Below are 22,152 nucleotides of genomic sequence, written 5' to 3'. Positions count from 1 at the left end.
TAGATACAGTTCGGATGGTGGATCACTGCACCTGGTCCATATTCAACTCAGAAGACCATGCAAGCGCTTATTTGTGCAGGCTCACCCTTGCAGATCAAGGAGCCCTTTAAGGACAAAAAGCTTTCAGCCCCCCAAAACTCGTCTGTGGCCTGGGCCACCTTTGGCCTAACGCCCTCCTTGGCTGCTCCTGGCAGCCCGCAGTGACAGCTGCTGCTTCTCCACGCACCTTCAGGCTGTGTCCCAAAGGCTCCCTAAGACCCGACAAGGCCGCGTGCTCTCCTGGACCCAACCTGGGGGTCAACTGCAGCATAAGCTCCTCAGCCCTGGAGCAGTGTGATTAAATGGTATTTGCTTGGGTGAGGGAGGGGAACATGGGGGAAAAGGATCCAGTAGCCATTGGAGATGGAAAATTAAAATGAATTTTGGTCATTTTAATAAATATATATATCAAGGAACTCTCACTTTACTACAACAACACATTAGTATACAAGCATCTAATATTTAAGCTTAAAACATCAAATGTTTATCAAATATTGGAAAAGAGCAGACATTACTAGACTATCCGGGTATTACACAAGAAAAATCAGTTTTTTAAAAAAATTGGTCCTTGTGGACAAACGTCTAAATGATGATCCTACTCATACACTGTATGAATGAGATCTATATTTAATATTATTATTATTATTATTAATAAAAAAGCTTCTGTCTTGGAGAAATCAGATGGGATTTATACTCTCTTTTTTTGTCATTCTCCACAATGATAACCCTTACCGGCTCGTCAGTCCCCGCTTGCCTGACCACATGAAGGTTATCATTGATTTATGTCCTAGATGATAGTCTCTTTGGGGTTGCTTTAGCTGGGGAGCTTGTCCATCCAGAGCGGCAGCTCGGAGACCAGCGCTGCCCCGTGGAAAGCCTCCGCGCGGCCGGCGGGGGCGACGAGGGGCGCCCCGGGCTCGCTGGTGCCCTGCGGGGAGCCCGCCGCTGCCCAGCGCCAGGGTGAATTTCGCCCTTTGGCCACGGACCAAGCAGCGGGGATGTTACTTGGATGCGCGACGCTGTGGGAACAGGCAGCTATTATGAGTCAGCCGTGGCTGGGATGTGGCTCTTTTTGCCGAGCACATCCTGCCAGTTGTTCAGGGGACTGTGGGAACTAATTAATTTGGTGGATCTGAGACGCGCAATACTCTCAGTCCAGCCCTGGCTAACGTCTTCTGAGTATTTCAAATAGCAGACGCTTGCAAATGGTTTACCTAGAGATGACTCAATTTTGTCCTTAGCCACTGAAATCTCAGCTCATTTCTCCAAAATGTTCTTTTTTAAAATTAAAAACCTTACATTCATTCGGATAAAATCATGTTTATCGCCACATTCTTGATTAACATTGTGCTTTTTGTTTTCTTTTTCTTTTTTTAAATCAACAGCAAAAGTCATATAAAACTCCCACATGCTTTTGCAATCTAAAAGAGAGAAATTATGCGAAACAGAATAAAGTATAAAACATGCCACTGGTTCATGAACTTCATTATACGAAGAAGAAAAAAAAGAGCCTCAGCAACAGACAGTTGCCATAGAAACACTCAAGCATCGAATGCTTGTTTACAAGAGACATCTCTCTATTGTTTCTTAAATCCCTTCCTAAGGATGGCAAATCAAAAAGCAATTGAGCATCAAAAAGGAAGAACAGAGATGTTTGAATAGGAAGTTGAACTCAGTACTTGAAAGGTTAAAGGTTTCTAATAACATTGATCCACCCTGGTTTTTTTTTTCTTTTCTTTTTTTTTCTTTTTCTGTTTAGGTTAAATCCCTGCTGTATCACTGATTTATACTTAATTTTCACGCTGGCAAAAATTAAGACAAAAAGTAAGGCACCAAAAAAAAACCTGCCCTGTATAACAACAAGCGCCTCATTAGTTACTACAGCCGAGGTGAAAACGTGCAAGTGCTTGAGCTGCATGTTGTGTTTCTGATTAATATCCCATAAACAGGTATTTCCTTCTGCTATGTCCTATTTTGTCAGTTGAATGAGACGCTGAATCCAGGAATTCAAGAGCGTTAGGATGATTTACTCCCCGTCCGCGTAGCCAGTCTTTTGTCAGAGCAAATACTGCGTTACAAGAAGCACAGCACCCTTGCTGGCTGCATCAATTTGTTTACCAGACTTCCAACTCCCTGGAAAACGTAATGGAGGTTCTTCTTAATTAATGGCAGGCTTCTGGGGGGCAGGGATATAGAAAGCGATATGTTTTCCCCATCTGGTAGATTGGTATTTTCAGTAACAAAAGCTACACTATAGCTGGATGCGCTACAGCGTTAAGCAGTAATGCAACTGTGTTCCTTATGAAGTCTCCATATTTATAAATAGCCCGCTGATGCAGATCATAGGGGCGCTTTATGCAGTTTGCTCTCCAGTCATTTAAGACTACATGTAATGTTTGTGGCATGATTGTATCACTTGTAGAAAACTATAAAAAAATCCATTCAAAATAAAATTTTGATAGATAAATGGACATGCGGCGCATGCTTCAGCAGAGCAAGCAAGATGCCTCATATTTTACTTCCTTTGCTGCAGCACATTTTGTTACTTGGTAAAGATTCCTTTTTCCTTAAGGATTTTTTCCAAGATTCACTTGTGTTGCTCTTGTCATTACATCCAGTCTCAAAATAATCATAAAATTTGCCTTTACATTCAAGGGCATGGGTGCCTCTTACAGGTTCACAGTTTAGGGTGACGCTGTCTCGGCCAGGTTCATTACCTTCTTTCTCATCATTAAATTTTGCCTTTTCCTGATTACCGTGAGACCTGGCATTAGTGAGGAATATTTCATTAGCAGGTATCTGGTCATCGCTCCTGTACGAAGGGGCACTGCCAATGTCATAATCCACCTGCTGGGAACAGCTTGGCAAGGAAATGGGGGGAGAGGAGGAGGAGGAGGAAGAGGAGGAGGAAGTATTTTCCGTGCTAGCATTAACAGAGTAGGGTAGATTTAAGTAGTGACTGCCGCACTCTTGATAGAAGCAACAGGCGTGAAACTTTTCGTACTCTTCCTTCGCCATCCGAAGCCGTTTTCTGTAGGGACAGTCCTGAGGCACGAACCACTCTTGCGGCGAGGCGCCGCTAAAAGAGCAAGTGGAGAAGCACCAGTTGTTCTGCATGATGATTTCTCCATGGATCCTTTTCATTAAGTTGTTTATGAGGACGGATCTCCGCAGGTAGACTTCAGGATCATCAATGAATTTGAGCTTTTCCAGAGACATGTAAAGGATATGGGCCCGCTCCTCAAACACCGAGATGGTCTGAAAATGCAAAAGATAGAGGATACGCAACTGAAATCCAGGCAAGGAGAAAACAAATGGAGCACAGTATTTTGTCACTTTGGGCCACTACTTTTCTCATTCTGTTACTGCAGCACCTAGAACTGGCTCTGTGGCGCACACCCGTGTAGCTGGGGACTTGCTTTCTGTTGGCCACAAAATTTACCCAGATTTAGGAGATAAGTAGCCTAGTGTTACCCACCGAGAGCTAATAACAGGGCACCAATCCAGGACGTGAGAGCAAAATCCGGACGCACAAATCTAGCTTTTTATTTGCATTCTGGGTTAGACTGTAAAACTGTCGGGCAGCTTTGCTCCAGCGATCCCCGGGGGCTTTTTGATGTAAATAGACCCAATTCTGTCCCCCGTGGGGCTTCGACAAAGCCATGAGCCGAGGCGACGGCTCCCCCCCTGCAGCCCCACCGCTGTGAAAGCTTTGCCGATCCCGGTCGGTGGCCATGGCCCTCGCGCAGCCGGCGCGGGGGCATTTCATCCCCCGCCCGGGGCCCGGGCCCGCCGGTGAGGAGGTCTCTGTTTGCCAGGCTGCCTCGGACTGCTCCTGCGCACCGAAAGCACGCAGGCAGGAAGGCAGGGGGAAGCCAGTCTCAAAGCATCGCCACATCTGGTGAGCAGCTGTCGGCCCGCACGCTGCACCCTGCGTGCTGCGCGCTCGGTGGGAACGCGGGTCGGCAGGGACAAGGTCAGGAAACTAAGAGCGGGTAGGGATTTGAGAAAAGCTTGGCTCTGAGCCCGCGGATTTGTTCTCCCTTCCACGGTCCTCCCAGGACTGCCTTTCTCGGCACTGGCAGCACGAACAGGTTACTGCCCCCAGGAGGCCCTGGCTTCAGCGCTGTAATCGCTACCCTGGGAATCCAAACAGAGAGGGGGTAATGCGTGCTACTGTAAGCAGTATTAACTAATTTTCATTTTTAGTAAGAATTTAGTTTGCGTAGGAGGAGAGAAGCACAGCACAAAGAGAGGCTGCTCTAAATCCCCCCCCCCCCATCCGTGGCTCGATCATTCTTCCCTTTCCCACATGGTTACAGCATTTTTGCAGAGTGGAAGTCGTAGCTATGAGGACTGAAAGAGCTTAAAGCACAGCTGCTTTTCACATCCATTCAGCTCTCCTCAGCCCTCCAGCTCTCTCCACAGCCTGGGCCTGTCTGCAGGCTCAGAAGCAGCACACTGCCTCATAAAAACAAGAATTGGCCGTGTTTGCCATGTGCGTTCCCAGCTGAAACTCTTCTGTGTTAGAAGGAGTAATCTGCTGCAATAAATGATTCACTTTAAATTACATTAAGCCTATAGGTTAATTTGTGTCCTTTATGTTGCATTAATAGCCAGTGAACCCATAAAATCCCTGAGCAAACCCATAAGCCTTGGACTGAGATCCTCCTGGAGATATGTCCTGGAGAGCCACCAGTAGTTACAAGTTGTCAAAGGCCTTCCACTACAAATGCTTTGCCAGCTGTCCTGGAGAGGGGCTCCAGGGCCCTACCGTCATACCCGCCGTGGGAAGAAGTAACCCGAGAACATAGCTCGCTCTTTACTGGGCAGAGGAGGTATAAAAACGTGTAAGGAATTCAAAGAAATCTGGTGGGAATCCTCCCTCCCCCAGAGCTCAGCGCTGCAGAGTAGAAAACGTATCTGTGCCGAAAAGCACAAATCGGTGACCCGAGATTTCTGACATGATACATTTCTACAATAGCACAAAATGATGTCTGAGACAGGTCTATCTTACCAGTACCTCTACAGCTGTTTTTCATGCTATTAAAAAGGAGAAGCAACTGTTCATTTTTAGGAGGCAAATAATCACTGGTACAAAAATCCAACAATCTATTCAAGAAAAGAGTTGGCTGAAATTAGAGAATGATGTGTGTATGAACGTATGTATACACACACACACACACACACACAACATATATATGTACATATATGTATAAATAGAGCACATTTTTCAGCACCTTCTGTGCCATTTATTCATTGTTCTGAAAGCAGATGAAACATCTTCTGGAATTAACGACAGGGCAATTTTTCACCTTCCGGTCAATTATTCACTTCCAGCCAATACTATTTGTAGCTGAAAACTCCTTTGGCTATCCTGAGGTCCTGGGGGAGCGAGCTTGTCACTACTGCTCACTTCTCCTAAGTGAAAATCTCTCCGGAGAAATAGGATCCAAATGGCCAAACCTCCCCAGGAGGTGCCCGTGGTATGAATGAGGCCTGAAATCCCATCTCGTCTCAGAGGCTGCCTCTCCAGGTGGGAACTGCAATGCAAGCGAAGATAATGTAGAAACTCGCTCTGCCTCTTGCTTTGTTTTGGCTTCTGCCTCTGGGGCTCTCATGGTACTACTGCCTTCCCTGAGCAGTGCTTTAATCACATTGTATTATGTCATCTCTATCTCCAATCGTAAACGGATAGCACAGGAGTACCATGGGCCAGGTATGATCCAGTCAGGTAAGGAGGAGGTCTCAAGGTGCAAGCTAGCCTTCAGCACATCAGTGCAGGTGTTCAGTTCCTTACAGGACTGAGCAAGGGCATAAAATCTCTCATAAAAAGTTAGACTTCAATTTATGTATTCACCGGCCTGAGAAGTGTTTGCTCTAGTCCCTCTCTTGAGAGCTTTAATTAAAAAAAATATATTTTTCATTTCCTAATCTGTTCTTTTGTAGTTATTAGCTTTTCTATAAACAGGATTAAATACTGAAGGAGATTGAACTCCCTCTCAAGTCATTCTGTTTCTCTAGAGAAACTCTATACCTGTTTGGGCTATATGGAACCTATTATTATTTTCCCCTCTGTAAAAAGTTTCGAGTGAATGGGGAAACATGCATCCTTCTTATTTACATTGTTCATTTTTGGTGTTTAAACTCTAGAGAACTGTCTCTATAAAGATGATGTAAGCTACTTAAGAGCAAAACTATGTTCTTAAGAACACAAAAGTTATTCTGAGCATTTACATTTACAGTTGTTATAGCTGAAGAAATGCCTTTCCTTCTGAAGCCATTCGATGACAACAAAACAATAAATGCGAACAAGTGAGAACTATTCATTTCTAAGCAAACAGCTGGATCATTCTCCTAATTTCAGTGGAGTATTTCAGCCTTCTGGAAATGGGTCAGTCAAGCGTTACTAAGCATCTGAAACTCGGAGTAAAAATAATGACTACTAGAAAACATACTTTATGTGTACAGCTGCTGAGTGGTGGATGAAAATCCTCTTCTTCCACATATTTCCTTTTAAAGTATGTGATCTTGGGTGTTGTTACAGGATTTGAAATTCCCCTGTAATGTGATCCTGTGGGCAATAAATCAGATATGACAAATGACATGCGGTTTGCCGGAGGTTCTCCAAACAAAATACTTCTCATTTCCCTCTCTCGCTACAGGAGAGCTCCACCACATATTTTCGCATATGTCCGTAGCGATCAAAAGTAAAACCTTCACCTGCCTCACGCACACACCGCGCGCAACGTGCGCTGGCCCGGGCCACCGAGGACCGTCTCAAGGGGCAGCGCTGGCAGGCTCGACACATCCCCCGGCCTGGCGGCTTGGGCAAAACTTTCCTCCCCGCTTTCCAGCCAGCCGGACGAGCGGCTGCGCCGGTCAGGGCGCCCCGGCCGCCCCCGCCGCTCGCTACCAGCGGGTTTCATACACCTGCCCCAAACCCGCCGCCCCCTGCCCCTGCAGCCCGGCCGCCCGGCGCGGCGGTGCCTACCTGCGCCCGGGGCCGGGGCCGGGGCCGGGGCTGCGGCGGGGCCGGGGCCGGGGCCGGGGCCGGGGCCGGGGCCGGGGCGGCCGCAGCAGGGCGGCTCCCAGAGGGCGCGGCAGGCGGCGAGGTCGGCGGCTCCCTCGGCGGCGGCGGCGGCGATGGGGTGGCCCAGCCGCTGCATGGGCAGCACCAGGGTCATCGCGGGCGCCCGGCACCTGGAAGCGAAGCAGCGGCGTCAGCGCCCCGCGCAGCGGCGCCGAGCCGGGCCGAGCCGAGCCGAGCCGGGCCGGGCCGAGCCGGGCCGGGCCGAGCCGAGCCGCCCTCCCGGTGCCCCCGCAGCCCGCCGCCGCCGCGTTTCACCTGCCCGCCCTCCGCCGGGGCTTTCCGCCGCGGCCGGAGCAGATGCATCATGCACACAGGCGGGCACGCGTACGTTGCCAACCTGTTTTTTTTTTTTTTCTTTTTTTCCCCCCTCCCTCCTTGTCGCAAGCAAAAGAGCCGAGCCCCGACCGAGCCCTCCCCACACAGGGCGCGGGGTCCCCCCACTGCCCCCCGGCCCGGCCCGGCACCGCTCACACACCGGCACGGATCCGCTCACTCGCTTCCCATATTCTCCCGGTGGCGTTGGCACAGCGCGCTCGGCACCGGCGGGTGTGTGTGCGTGTGTGTGTGTGTGCGTGTGCGTGTGTGTGCGCGCACACACCAGTTGGGGATTGCGTTTCTTTCTTCTTTCTTCCCTCCCAAACGGAACAGACAGAAGAGACTTAGGTAGTTGTTTCCACTAGCCCCGCTCGGACTGAACTGGATCTGCCTCCAGTCAAAACACTGCGAGACTAAGACAGAAAATTGGCTCCGGTTTCAAGCCGTGAGTTGCAGTCCCGCAGGAGCCAAGCACAACATCGGCGGAGCAAGGCAGAATATTAAACAGGAGCGGGGACCGCAGGGCCAGCGCCGGGCTGCGAGCCGCCTCCTGCCGCCGCCAGCCGGGCCGCGCAGCGCCGCGCAGCGCCGCGCACCGAGCAAACTTTCCGCCAGGGGCCGGGGATGAGTCCAGCGGCACCGGCTCCCCGGCAGAGGCGCGTGGAACAATGCCCCGAGCCGCAGCCTCGCCCCTCCTCCTCCTCCTCTTCCTCCTCCTCTCTCGAAGAAAGCGGGATATAGTTTCCTCCCCGTGCAATCTTCCCGCGGGGGGGACGCAAGGGCCCAAGCGCAGGGCGAGAAGGGGGCCGCAGGTGGGCAAGGTGGAAGCCCGGCGGTTGTTTGCGTTAGCGGCGGAGCTCTGTCTAGTCGGGGGCGGGGGGGGGGGGGGAGAAAAGAAACGGCAGCAGGAGAAGGAGAAGAATAAATCATTCACATCTGCCGGTTGTTTTCTTAAATCCTTGAAGAATGCGCAAGGCTGCTACGTTATTAAGAAACGGTCTTCCAGCACGCACTAACTTTCTGTTCCTGAGCTGCGCGCGTCGCCGGGTCTGCGCTGCGCTCCTCGCTGAGGCAGAGGACGGGAGGCGAATGGGAAGTCAGCTGAAATCCCTGAGCATTTAGCTCGGTGAAGGCCACCAGGCGCCACCGCAAATGCACTAAGAGATGCATAAACCCCTTCCTCATAATCAAATTATTTTCTAGCTTGAACCAGGCTTACAGGCAAGGAAGCACACGTTACACGTGACCCCCGGCCCCTTTTCTCAGAGTAGCGCATTAATGCCATCTTGCTTTTTCTGGAGAAAGAAACGCTGACACGAGGAACCCCAGGCCACCGGACCGGCCCGTTAGGAACGAGCCATGACACAGACAATACACATTGTTCCCTGCCCCTTGGGTTGCCAGCTGAGTGCCGACACATGGAAAGTCTGGTCCAAACCACGAGTGGGTGAGTCGGCTGACCTAAGGAGAAGATCTAAAAAAAAGCCTACAAACTAGCTTAAAAAGTCATAGATTTCGTGCGTGAAAGGATTACACTGTCGTTAGAAAGCACCCGTGGACTCGTCTCATTAATCTGCACTGAGGCATCACTCACAGTCAGACATCAGTCTCCTAATGTTGGCATGATGTCAACATGCAGCATTTGTCCTTAGAGAATAAGGGTTGGAAGAAACTCGCTGCCGCTTGTGGAAAGTCGGTATTTCTTTGCTTGTAATGAATTCAGCATCTCTTTGTGGAAATTTTTTATGAGAATAGCATTGGAGATCTGGACTGTGCATTTTTTTACCATGTTTCATCACAAACAGGTCTTTCTATGCTTAAGCAGAAACACACAGGAAGGAAGGAAGTGTTGGGATGCCTTCTGCACAGCGCTGCTGATTTATCTTGAAAAACTGAGTTCTGTGGACAGCCTGTAAAGTAAATGAACTGCTGCTGCTATTTACAACATGCAAAATTAATAGAGGCAGGCCAGTTCACTTCTATAAACAGCTACTGTCCATGCACATTCTCCATGTTTTCAAATAGAATAAAAACAAAACATAGAGCTTCCTTAGGGGGAAAAAAGAAGGCAACCTCCCCCCCCCCCCAAATTGTAGGTCTCGGCGTGGTGTCACTCAGCTACAAAATAAGCCCCATTTTGTAGCAAAGAAATTGCTTCAGTGCACAGAAGCCGAGAGCCAGTCTTTGAAAAGGGCTTCCGATTCTGGGCATGCGATTTGCTCTTGTTTGATTTTCAGAAGCACTGATTTCCAACTGCTGCAAATGAGTGGGAGGGGAGCTGCGAGTACTCGGCACATCTGAAACATCAGCCTCCTTCCGTGTAAAGTTCGGCACCACGCAACTGCAAGGCTGAAGAGGTCGGTCTTACCGACAGAGTGGTACCGTACCTAACGTCGGCACTCTGCCAGAGCTCCGGCATTACTCCTAAAGAATTAAGATACTGTTTCTCCCCGTTAAGGGTGGCAAAAGCTACTCTTGAATATTTTGCCAAAAGTCACAGAGCAAACCAGCGTCAGAGCTAGAAATAGAACCCAGATCTCATCATCCCCCAGCCACAAGCCCAGCCCATTTGTAGTACATTATTGTATGTAGTGTAGGGATTTCGTCCAAAATCCCATTCATTTCAATGAGACCTTGCAGAACAGCACATGCATTGTTACATTTCCATTAACACCACTGGAAGTAAAGGATGAAAGATGCACGTTTGAGCACACAATACATGTACTATACAAAATTACAGCAAAAGGTTGACACTTAGGGCTGGATTCAATTTTAAGAAATCCATTTGGGAGCCTTGTGTGGGCTTCAGTGGCATGGAAGCCAGGCACAATTTTTTATTGAACCCAGCCCTCAATCCTTAGGCTACCACAGTTTTTCCACTTTGTCAGCCAAACGCATGCAGTGCAAGGACACCCTGAGGCATCTACAGCAGCCTGAAGGTTAAAATGTCAAACTTTTTCCGTATGCGGTTTTGCACAGTACGACTACTATACATTGCTACTCCACTCCATTTGCCGGGGTTTTCACTCACTGTTCCTCCAGAGCCATTATGATGTTAATGAGAGAACTGTAATGATGCCATTCACATTATAACAAGCCTGATGCCGATGTCAGTGAAAAGGGCTCTTTATATAGCTCCAGAATGCCTCTAAAAACCCCAACTTAAATATAAAATGCCTGCTACAATAATGCTGCAGGTCTCACCAAGATCAATAAGGACAAGAGAATAGTCTTAAAGGGGCTATGCCTTTCTTAAGTCCTGGGCTTGTACTTAAGTGCTCTTGAGGTTTCAGTATTTATCATACACCCTGTTCTGGAGTATTTTCATAGCATAACAAGACAACTTAAGGACAGAGCAATGCTTCTTAACTGTACTATATCACTGTGGATCATAGTGCTTAGGAAATATCATTGCCTTCATGTTGGTGGCTGTTACCTTGCTGGTGTTATTTGAAATTCACACTGCAGAAATCCCCCTGTACAAGCCCTGCGCACAAGCAGTGCTTGTCTGCACCCAGGGTCTAAAGAAAGCAAGCGGCATCCAGAGAGAGGAAAGGGAAAGATACTGCACAGAGTGCTGCATATACATGAAAAAAGCAACAACAACATCGCACATAAACAATTCCAGCGTAGCCTCTTTCATAGCTGCCTAGTCTTCACGGTTGCTGCAACAAAGTTGGGTATCACCAATCTATCCGGTGGAGGCTCTGTGGGCAAGAGCAGCGTGGGAAAGGGCCAAAAGGCTCTCCCGCGAGAAGCAGACAAACGCACAGGGACGCCCGCCTCCCCGGTGAACAGCGAGAAGAGCCACGCAGTGGAGACAGTCGTGGGGCAGCAACAACCAAGGCAGAGCTGAGACGGCCTAGAACGGGAAAACAAAGGACTTGACTTGACGCAGGAAAATAAGGAGGAAAGGCAGGAGGCGATTGGCTCGGACCACAGCAATGGGCATGGAAGGAGACGTAAGAGCTTTTGCTTGAGTAGATCAAGCTAGCTGTCATGCCAGAAGTTCAAGGGGGAAGAAGTTACAAGCCTAGATGGGAAATACCAGGGCCTTGATTCAAATGCTTATTGCCTGAATAGATAAGGATGCAGTTACAGAAACATTGTGAGTGAAGCAGCGGAAAACTGGGGCAACTGAGCCACAGTAAATGACCGCCAAGAGTCAAGCAGATCCCTGAATTCAAGGCTCTGGTGGTAACGAGAACAGCAAGATTGCAAGCATTGGGTTAAGTGGGAAACATCTAGAATTGGCTGTGCTGAATGTAAACGGAAAGCTGGACTTCCAAGAGACAGGCCATGGTTTGGGAGCAGACGCAGACAGGCCCGAAGGAAAACAAAGATCTCCTCCATATCTCGATAATACGAACAGGTGAGACGAACTACGGTATTTCAGCACACTGATACGGAGCATTCGCTCCTGAGCAGCGAGCTCCCAGTTTAGCGCCACAGCGGAGAACGAAGAAAGGGCCGGGGCCCCGCGTTCGCCAGAGGCTGGAGTGGAAAAGGGAGTGAGGGTTCCCGATCAACAGTAAACAGAGGAGTCAGTCTGAAGGAGGGAGCCACGTACTTGGTAGAAAAAGAGGAGCAGGGCACCGCTGGAAGGTGCAACGATAACCTGGTACAAAAGGCACGAAGAAGGGAGATGTCAAGCGACCGCAGGGAAGAGGCAGAGGGGAAGGGGGAAATGACGACAGGTGGCAGCAAGTCAGCGCGGACTCTGTGCAGTGATGTTTTTCCATTCTTTCCAATGCATGTTGTATCGGAAACATATATAATACCATTTCACATGAGCATGATACAGGAGTGATGTGAAAGAGTTAAGATCGGGTGAAATATCTAGACTGGTAAAACAACAGGTCTGTGTGCCAACAGGGTCAATTCAGCTCTTCATCCTTCTGAGGTAGATAAACTATAGACCTGCCAAGTCTAGTGTTTTTCCCTGTATTTCTTGGCCCTCACTTGAGGGAAATTCAAGCAATCCTCTGTTGGGATTTTTTTTCTAGGGTTGGACTTACTGTTCAGTGGAAAGGGAATTCACTTGAGATCAGAAATTGATTTGTGAGTCAAGAAATAGCCTTTCCACGAGAGTGTTTCAAAGGTATCTTCACTTTCTTAACTTCTGTCCTAATTTCAATGATACAAATCCAGATGATCTTGTGTCTCTGTCTTTAGATAGAATTTTAAGCAGATGTTTCTCTAACTTCCCTAATTCCCACATATTCGTCTTTTTTCCTTTTCATTCAGTTGAAGTCTTCCCATGAAAATTGTTTGGGTTTACTTTGTTTCAGTTAGTTAGGGTCCCCTGATTTTCTTAGCTAACATTTTTTTTCAGTGAAAAAGGAAAAAAAGAAAATGTACTTTCAAATTCTTAACTTTCCAGTACAAAATTTTAAAGTCTCATTACCACCTTCTCCAGACTATCAGAATAGAAACGGATTGTGTGCTTTGATTTTATTACTTTTTGATATGTTAGAATTAACTGAGAAATAGTTAATTCTACTAGTTGCTCCTTTTTCTGCTTCTTGTTTCGCCTGAGGGAAAACAATAATATTGATAGAAAAGTGGTCTCCTTCCTTTATTTGATCCTTTATAAGTATCAGCACTCTTGACAGCCAATACGCAGTGAACTCTTAAACAGTGGTTGTGAGGGCTATAGTTTGCGCCAGAAATATATGATTCAGATTCAAATATATGAATCTATTTTTGCTACAGAGCTCTGGCAGACAGGAAAAAAAGGTAACATCAGGTTTATTGCAGCCGTCTCCTGAGGAGTGCTTATCCTGCCTGCTCTAGGAGAACAATAAAACTCCATGGTATTTATTTCAGTAAGCATACATGTTTTTTCCAGTGTTCTTAGCCAAAATGTCTCATTCGCTCTGCTTCCACCCCACTGGTGGTGCATGGCTTGCTATACGCATAAAACTCCGTCCAGGTTCTACTTAGCTCAATGGGAGTTCAGCTTGCAAAATACTTTAGTATCCTGAGAGTAAAAGGTGCTCCTATTGTTGTAAACTACAACTGATAGTATTTTTGATTAGTTAACTTATGTGGTGGGTTTTGACACTGAATAGGTGCTGGATGTTATTATTATGACTGAAATCAGAGAGGAAGAGGGTCACACCAGTCAGGCTGGGCTGGCAAAGCAAAGTCCTTCTATTATATAAGGAGAGTTCCAAAATCACAAGGCAGCTCACGTCATCCAGTCTTTAAAAAGAGGCACCAATTAAAACCGCTTTCCCAGTTAACTTTTCGCTCCAGCGCAGCAGCGCATGCATGTCACTGGCACCATAAATTGGAGGCTTTATGGGGTTAATTACATTGCCTTCTTCACTTTTGTCCACTGAGGAAAGTAAACAAAACAAACAAAAATGTTTTGCGGAACAAAGAGCAAGCTGTCTCCCGCTTTACTGTGTGCTACTTTCCACGAAGAATAAGAGCTATTATTATTCTTTTACAAGTTTCCTTCTAAGGGAAATAAACACCAAAGGTAGGATTCCAAGGAAATGACTCACAAATATTGGCAACAGGCTCCGAAAATTGGATCCAGTCTTTGCAAAAGCCTTTAGCAGAATACTAACCCCTCTTATAGCAAAATAAACTTTTCCCATACGAGCTGTACATCAGCTCTGTGTGTGTGGTGGTTGGGGGGGGGGGTGGAAACGGAGACGGGAGCAGAACCCGTTTCTCCCGTCTCCCCCTCTTCCCTTCGGGGCATCGCTTCTGATGCCATTTTTAGCTGGAAGTTGGACATTTTTAATAACCGCCTGAGTCATCCTCGGGAAAGGGAGGACGGGGGGCCGCGCCTCACCTTGCCGCGGCCGGGCGCAGCGCGCTGCCCGTCGGCGCCGGGGGGGCCCCGCGGGCCGCCGCGCTCCTCCGGGGGCCGCGGAGCGCCCGCGCGTCCGGGCGGCGGCGGCGGCGGCGGCAGCGGGCACCGCTCCGCGGAGGGAGTGAGCGCTGCCGCTGCCGCTGCTGCCGCTGCCGCCGCTGCCGCTGCTGCTGCTGCTGCTGGCTGCGTGCGAAACCTAGGGGCAACGCGAGCGGCGCGGCGACTTAGGCGGGCTGCAGCTGGAAAAACGAGGGGCAGAGTGGGGAAGGGCTTCCTCCAAGCCCCTGACTTCGCTCTGGATTCAGCGGGGCCGGATCGGCTTCCGACAATTTGTTCTCGCTCGCTGAGTTACCCCCGCAGAGGTGCAGAAGGTAACGGTGCACCGTGACTCCTATTTTATTTCTTAAGCAGAAAGCCCAGGAACTAGCAACGCAGACACTGGAAGATCAGACAGCTGAGCAAAATCGGTGTGGCAGGATTACCATCTGCAAACAGAGCAATCTACTTTGCATATTTATTTTTCAGCTGTTTAAAATTTTGAATCAAAAATGCGTCTCTTCTGTATCACTTGTAATCCACACGCTCTAAAACGCTCTTGCTCTCTCACGTTATTTCGGGGAGTTTGTTTGTTTGTTTTGTTTTTGACAATGTAAATCTGTTTAGACAAGAGCAGCAGAATTTGCAAACCCTAAAGTGAATTCCGTTGTAGCTTGGTTCTACTTAGACAAGCATTTTAAATTAAAGAAGCTGGTCCTCTTGTTGACTTCCTTTGCAAATTCCTATTTCACCACTCCAAAGCGAGACGAAACAAACAGGGACACTGGTCCAGTGTCAGATTTTTTTTTAAAGTTCCTTTACAGCATGCCTAAAACTGAGCGGCAGCCAAATACCTACTTAAGACATTAAAGGCTGCATTAGTGAGAGTTTTGTGCCTGATTCAAGGTCTCCAGTATTGCCAGGTATTTTCTAAAGCCTGTAATTCACTAAGTGCCCAACAGACACTTCTTCCAGTAGAACCTCTAAGTAGGAGTGATGTTTATGTAGACTGTCTGAGACAGCTGAATTGTGCTGAACTTCAGCCATCATTCAACCAATTATAACTAACTGCCAGGGCTGGGAAGAGAACCAGGATAAACACGCGTGGTGGTGTCTTCCTGAATCTGCTGGCAGCTTGGCAAAGCAAGCTGGGAGGCAGAAGCTCCTTGGACCCCACATCACTGCAGAGTTGGCGGAAGAATTTTAATATTAATGATTATGTGGCTGGTCATTTTAGTGACAAGAACAACGGATCGGCTGGGAACTGGCAGTTGCTGCAGGGAAGGAGATGCATAAGCAAGACCAAGCCGAAGTAGGAGAGAAACAGAAACAAGAGTGTAAAGAAGGAAGGAAGGCAAAGGGTAGCAGAGTCTTGTTATTCCCCAGGTTTTTCAACCTGCAATCCAGAGACTTCACCACAAGAAGAAGAAATGATCTATTGTTAGGAACAAGTTCATTAGGCAAGCCCATGATGGAATTTAGGAATCCACAAGTCCAAAATCACTGTAAGCAGCTAGTCTGCACGGTTTATCAGCCTCTTGAGGTGCTCATCTTTTTCTGTTTTTTAGAAGCCCCCCCCCCCAGGACTTGCCAGAGAGGCAGCATCCCTGTGGGTTGTACCAGACCAGTAAAGATCGGCTCCTACCTTAGGAGTCTGATTTCTCCACCTTGCTGTTCTGGAAAAACTTAACAAAGGGAATAACGCTGACCTGCCGTCTGTGTGGAGGTGTTCGCAGGAAGCGTCTTTCTAATCAGTGGCACTGATACCCTCGTGTATTCTGTAAAGATTAGTAAGTAAAAGCACAGTTACAGGATGAAGGCTGTGCAGACTTTCCAGCTGCATCGGTGTGACACGTCTGTTGTGAGTAGTCGGGAAGGGAAGAGAAGGGAGAGAGTCCACCAGTCTATAGCATACAGGGATTTGATTTTAAAACGTATTTAAATGTTTTCTTTGCTAATAAATATTTGCAATGCACACAAAATACATTAGAAAAAGAGAAACGTCTAATTATGAAATTATGGTACCAATGCTGTTGAACATCCATTTTTTACACATTTCATACCTCAACGGGCACGAGGCCACCAGGCAGTACAAATAACCTGCAATTAGTAAAAGACACTTTGGGCAGGAATGGACTGCTCAGTGCTCTTGGGGACATCTTCTCAAAGACGGGCTTTCTGAGGTAGCATCATGAATTACAGTGTTAATATGCAACATCACATTGATGCAAAACTTGGCCTACAAACTTGTTTTCCTGAGGCTTAACAACACTGAGATTGACTCTTACTAACACGTCTTTGTCCATCCATCTCCCAGTCTCCTTGTCCATGCCCCTGTCTTCAGACTTTGACATTCTAAAATCTCTAAAAGCAAACAAACAACAAAGATCAATTTTATCAAATTTTAAAAGGCTTCATTGATTTTTTTGCAATTTACAATGCAGACCCAAAAGACTAAGTTTTTTAAAAATAAAACACTCAGTTCAGTAACTCCAACCTATTGATATAAAGGTTAAGGAAAATGGCATCTCCTAGAGCCGGGGGAGAAATAACAAAATACTCACAAAGTATAAAATAATTATGCTATGAAGGAAAGCAAGAAAAAAATCTTGAACGGACAAAAATGAGGTGATAATATCAGTAACAGCTGTCGTAGTGAGAGGATTAATATAAGCAGATCACAAACATGCATTTGTAAGAAAAGCACTCCTCTGGACAATTTTTCATTGCAAAAGCAGAGAAGTAGATTTTAACTGTCCTTGGACTGACAATATTCTGCTAACTTCTTCAGTTATTTAGGTGGTGCTACAGAAAGTGTTTCTTCTTCTTCTTACTTGAACAGTAGTAGTATTTAAAATTATTTTGAGAATTAATTTTCATTTAGAGAACTGCTGTTGAGGCATACGTCCTTCCCGGGACAAGACTCACAGCTCTGTGATCCACAGAAGTGGTTCTTCCTCTGGAATTGAAAACTGGTCTTTACTGGTACTTCATTTTTCAGGACTATTTTTATTACCATGAGTAGACATTATTTATAAAGACAATGCAATCCAACACAGATAACACTCCTGGGGACCAAGAAGGACCACAGGACTGCATTTTCAGGGCAGGTTCTGGTGCAATGGCAATTTCCCAAAGCCACCCAGTAATTCCTGCCTGCCTGCTCCAAAGCACCCAAGTAGCCACTGCACAGCTGTGTTAACCCCCTTATTTATCCAGCCTGCCTGTCTCAGAATACATCTAAGCTCCTCACACTGAGGAGACACCTGAGCTAAGTCCCTCGAAGCCCAGGGTGGCAGTTTTCCACCTGGTATGAGTAACTGCTGGGGACATGCAGTTGCACCAGTTTAAACAAAACCGTGCAGTCATACTTACGACTGCAATGGACTACACCATTCCCCGAATTGCAGAAAAGAGAAGTAGAAAGATATGTATCTCTTTTATGTATTTATTTATTTATTATTATTTATGTATTTCTTTTTACCTTCATTTTGCCTACAGCAGTATTGATACTCCAGTGCCCATACCCATTTCCACCTCCATCTCCCGCAGGAAACCAAAAGGCACTGCAAATCCTGTCCTCCTTGGGCTTGCACTCTGGAGCTGAACAGTGACTTTATTGCTAAAAGGAGGGATTTTTAAACTTCACTGTCAGTTCATCCATCAAACCATCAAGAAAAACTGAATAATGATCAGCTTCAATTCAACTGTTCGGTCGATTCATTTGTGTCATTGCAACGAAATTGCAATATGAACTCTAAAATACTAAAGTTTAGATTTCGTGTTAAATCTCTGATGTGCAACTTTCAGCCATAGCTTCCCTGCCGTCCCATGATCATGAATTAAAGATTTATTTCCTTCCCATGTCCACTCAGCCCATTCCCGTCCTCCATCCCTCTCTGTTACACGTTCTCTGCTTTTCACAAAGGGAGGAACATACTTTCCTCTTCCCTCTTCCAAGGACCAGGCTGTGCCAGCCCGGCTCCCACTGAATAGCTCCTCACCCTCTCCTCGCTCCATGACTAGTTCCACTGAACACGATGAGGCTACTCAGCCCCAAGCAAGCTGGCAGAACCTGGCCCCAGGAATAAAGTTCAAGCCAGTCCAAAGACAAAAACACGCTCACAGAAAGGTACTGTCCCAAGGGACACCAGCCCAGCTCAAATACAGGCAAAAGGAAGGCGCCGAGTTTCTATTACAGGCCTGAGAGAAGTTTGTGCAAGGTTGCTGGAAGATTTTGCAGAACTGGAAGGATGATTTGCTACAGATAATCTGCTCAAGTAATTCATTACTATGAGCTAGGGAAATACACCCCAGTTGTATTTAATGTGAGTACTTCTCAACCTCTGAAGGATGTATCATCTTAAAAAAGAAATCCCAACAGCTAAAAATCTGGATGCTGAGAAATATACCATTCAATTACAAAGTAAATTATATAAGCCTCTTGTGTGCGGTTCTGCTCTCAAAAAGCATTAGCAGCTTCTTACAGCTCTACACCAATAAGAGAGCAATTTCTTTACTTATAAAGTACAGTAAATAAGAAATAAAAAGGTCCTCAAGAAAAACAGCTAAGCAGCAATTTTTAACCTGAGGGGCACAGAAGAGTTAAAAACAGTAGAGCACAGCCAGTAACTGAGAAGTAAATTAATAGAAGAAGTTAATCTGAGAGCCAGAGTGGGTCACAGTAAGTTAAGCTGTAGACTCCATTTGTTGCCTGAAATTATTCCAAAAGTAAAATTATTCCAAGAGAGAAGGATAAATATCCCTTAATAATCCAAACCAAAAACCAAACATAAAAACAAGAAAATTTTCTAGCTGGATACCAAATTCATGTCATCTTGAAGGAATTAACCACTTGCCCAGCTTCTGCTCTCTATTTGTTCCTATGTATGCAGACTAGAAAGGAAAGCATTAGGGGAATGCCAGGAGCCAGGGCACTGAACTGAAGTTTCATATTCAGCCTATACTGTATATGCTTTCAAGTACAGTTGATTTTCACTCCCAAAATCTGATGCTGATATCATGAAACATGTATTAATTTTTAAAGTGTACGTGTACAATGAAAATAACTACCGGAACAAAACCCAAAGTGAAATTTATAAATTTGAATGCAGATTTTGGAACTGGGTTTCATTCTCAGAGCCATTATACTCTGCAGTAGGGTATGGGTTAGCATAAGTCTGATTCACCTGATATTGCTTTAGCAGATCTTAACACAGGTGTAAGCATTAAGGCTTTTATAATTGCTAAGTATTTACCACACTTGGTATTTCAGGCTATGTCTGCGTGCTGGGAATTACACATCCACTACCAGGTTAAAAATAAATGTATGGTTAAAAACAAAACAAAACAAACAAACCTTTACCCTCACTAGTTTACCAACTATTTAGCTTTACCAGTTTTACAAAATCTAAATTGAATAGATTTGCTTTCTTCTCTTTACTCATTTTAGCCAACGAAAGCAGTCAAGTCAGTTGCCCCTAGTTTCCGCTCCGTGGCCTTCCTGGTGCAAAGCAGCGTGTAATGAATACATCAGAGTTTCATACTCCGTAATGAAAGATTCAAGTACTCGTACAAAGTTGGTCTTATGGGTACTGTTATTTAAATCTCTGAAGTACATGAGTTAACATGCATCTTAGAGGCTGTTGCTTTTAAGGGGAGTTTTATTTCAATGACTGAAATATCATACACTAAAGGAGGTTTAAAACAACAAAATGCAGCACCCTCTGTACGTACAGAAACTTACATTTGGGGCTTAAGCAGGCTGACATAATTCTTTTAAACCAGAGGGAAGCCAAGCAATTCTCATACTAACACTATAACACCAACTGTCTTTCACTATTATGCTGAGAAGAACTTTTCCATTCATACTTCTTTTTTCTAACCATTAGTGATATTTGGAAATAAAGATATAGAGAAGAATCCAAAAGAACTGATGGGTATGGAAGTAACTATCCATGGAAAGCAGTAAGTCTAGAGACACCTTGCATGTGTCCAGCATTTCTGAAGAGCTCAGCAAACTAGTCCAAAATTATTCTGCAAATCAGCAGGATTTGGGGGAAATTAATTTAGTTAACGATTTCTTGAGTTGCTTAGTGGCTATTTCTAGTCCTCTAGTATTGATCTAAGGGCTATTACTAAAATGTATGAACCAGCTACTCCTCCTACAGGTCAGCCTACTGCTACCTGGCCATTCAGAAAGCAATCTTGTATTTCAGAAGGTGGCAGCTTTTTCTCAATGCCCCAGCAACACTATAGGCAGCACAGTATGGCTGGAGGAAAAAGAGCATTGTGTTTCTGCTGTCCATTGCAAAAGATATTAAACTCAGCTGTTTGCATTCATTAAAGATGGTATGATACCTTTTATAAGGGTAGGTTCTTTAACCACAAGGCTTTGGTCAAATTCCAACTCAGTTACTGTCTACCTGCAAACTCTCTCATTAAATTAAATCGCTCCATCTCCTCCCTTAAACTGGTATGTAGCACTGGCTTGAGCAGCTAAGAACTTTCTAGGTTTCATCTTAGAATTGGCTCGCTCAGGGCTCAGTTAAGAATATCAATACACTTAACTGCCATAGGAGCATATGCTGCAGGTAGTATTTGTAGACTGCTTCAATACCCACCTTCAAAAGAAATACTGAAGTGAAATGCCTAATTTCATAGTAGGGCACATTACATCCAGAAAAGAAACCAGGGAAGATTATGTCCCATAATTTGCTGAGAAATCCACTGAGAAGTAGTGTAAGTGCTTACAAGTGAAGGCTGAAGATCTGAGTATAGCCTTTCATGATGTTTTAACATTTTTTAAACAAATCCCCTCTGCGCAAACCACATTTCTACTTTTCATAAAAGCGAGAAATGTTTGTCATCTAGTGGTTATACAGACTGTAAATTCATGGAATCATTTTACAGCTTTTGTTCTTTTGATTGCAGCATTTACTGGGGCTGTTTAATTTGGATTGCCCAGAATGACAGTGAACAATTTTAAGTGTACCCTGTACTTCAGGCTCTTGATGTAATAGATCTTATGCAGCATGTCTACCTTTCAAGAAAGCTTTCAGTGAAAATTATGCATAATTAGACAGGGTTGGATATGCGCTAAGAGAAGAACAATTTCTCAAAATATTTCTAGCAGTGAAGTGCTCGCCTAAAGGTGGATGGCCTCTTTCTAAAGAAAAAATTGAGAAGGAAGTGGAGAAGCAAATCTGTGAGAAAGGTGTGGTGGCTTGGGTCCCAGCATCCTTGGATCTTAACAGGCTGTCTGGGAACACCTCCTTTCTAAACACCTTCAGCAGTCACTGGCTCCTTTAGCTTCCTAGTGGTGTGGGTGCTGCCGCACCATTCCCGCACCACCACCCTGCCTCTCAGAGGGGTCTCCCTCAGGTCCAAGCACAGCCCGCGCCAATCCTTCTACAGTGATTCCTGTGTGAGATATCTCTTCAGGGCAAGCTAGGTCTTCACAGTGGGACAAGTGTTCCGGAGGAAGTAAAAAAAGAGGGATTGTTGCTGGAAGTTTAGGAGAACCCCTAACATAACATCAAATGCATTTCTTTGAAATGTTGGTCTCTTCCTAAACATATAGAAGTTTCAAAGATACGTAGAATCATTCCTGTCTGCCCCTATGGGTTTCACCCCTGATTTTTAAAAGATTTTTTTCTAAACAAGATGAGACATGGTTGGAGAGAGTCCTCACGGGCAATAGTTATCAATGTGAAATGCGTCCATATCAATAAAAGCTTTTTCAGGTTGTGGTTTCAGAATAACATTTAGCTGACCTAAATTTAGGATTGTCACAGGAAGGATAGCCCCACTCAAACTGTAAATTCCCGCTCACTTT

At 45.9% G+C, this 22,152-nt stretch overlaps 1 protein-coding gene across 1 annotated transcript; it reads right to left on the bottom strand.

Annotated features, from left to right (window-relative positions):
• Nucleotides 1–430: 430 nt before the first annotated feature.
• SERTAD4 (SERTA domain containing 4) lies at nucleotides 431–7,724 on the bottom strand. Its single transcript, XM_068939739.1, has 4 exons — nucleotides 7,608–7,724; nucleotides 7,034–7,242; nucleotides 6,498–6,613; nucleotides 431–3,297 (listed from the first exon to the last, which is right to left on the bottom strand). Exons 2-4 carry the CDS (start codon nucleotides 7,224–7,226, stop codon nucleotides 2,548–2,550), a joined length of 1,059 nt encoding a protein of 352 aa, XP_068795840.1. The 5' UTR covers nucleotides 7,227–7,242; nucleotides 7,608–7,724; the 3' UTR covers nucleotides 431–2,547.
• Between the last annotated feature and the right edge of the window lie 14,428 nt (nucleotides 7,725–22,152).

The sequence above is a fragment of the Struthio camelus genome, chromosome 3, assembly GCF_040807025.1.
Source record: "Struthio camelus isolate bStrCam1 chromosome 3, bStrCam1.hap1, whole genome shotgun sequence".
In the NCBI taxonomy this organism is placed as follows: Eukaryota; Metazoa; Chordata; class Aves; order Struthioniformes; family Struthionidae; genus Struthio; species Struthio camelus.
This window is presented reverse-complemented; position numbering and strand designations above follow the sequence as displayed.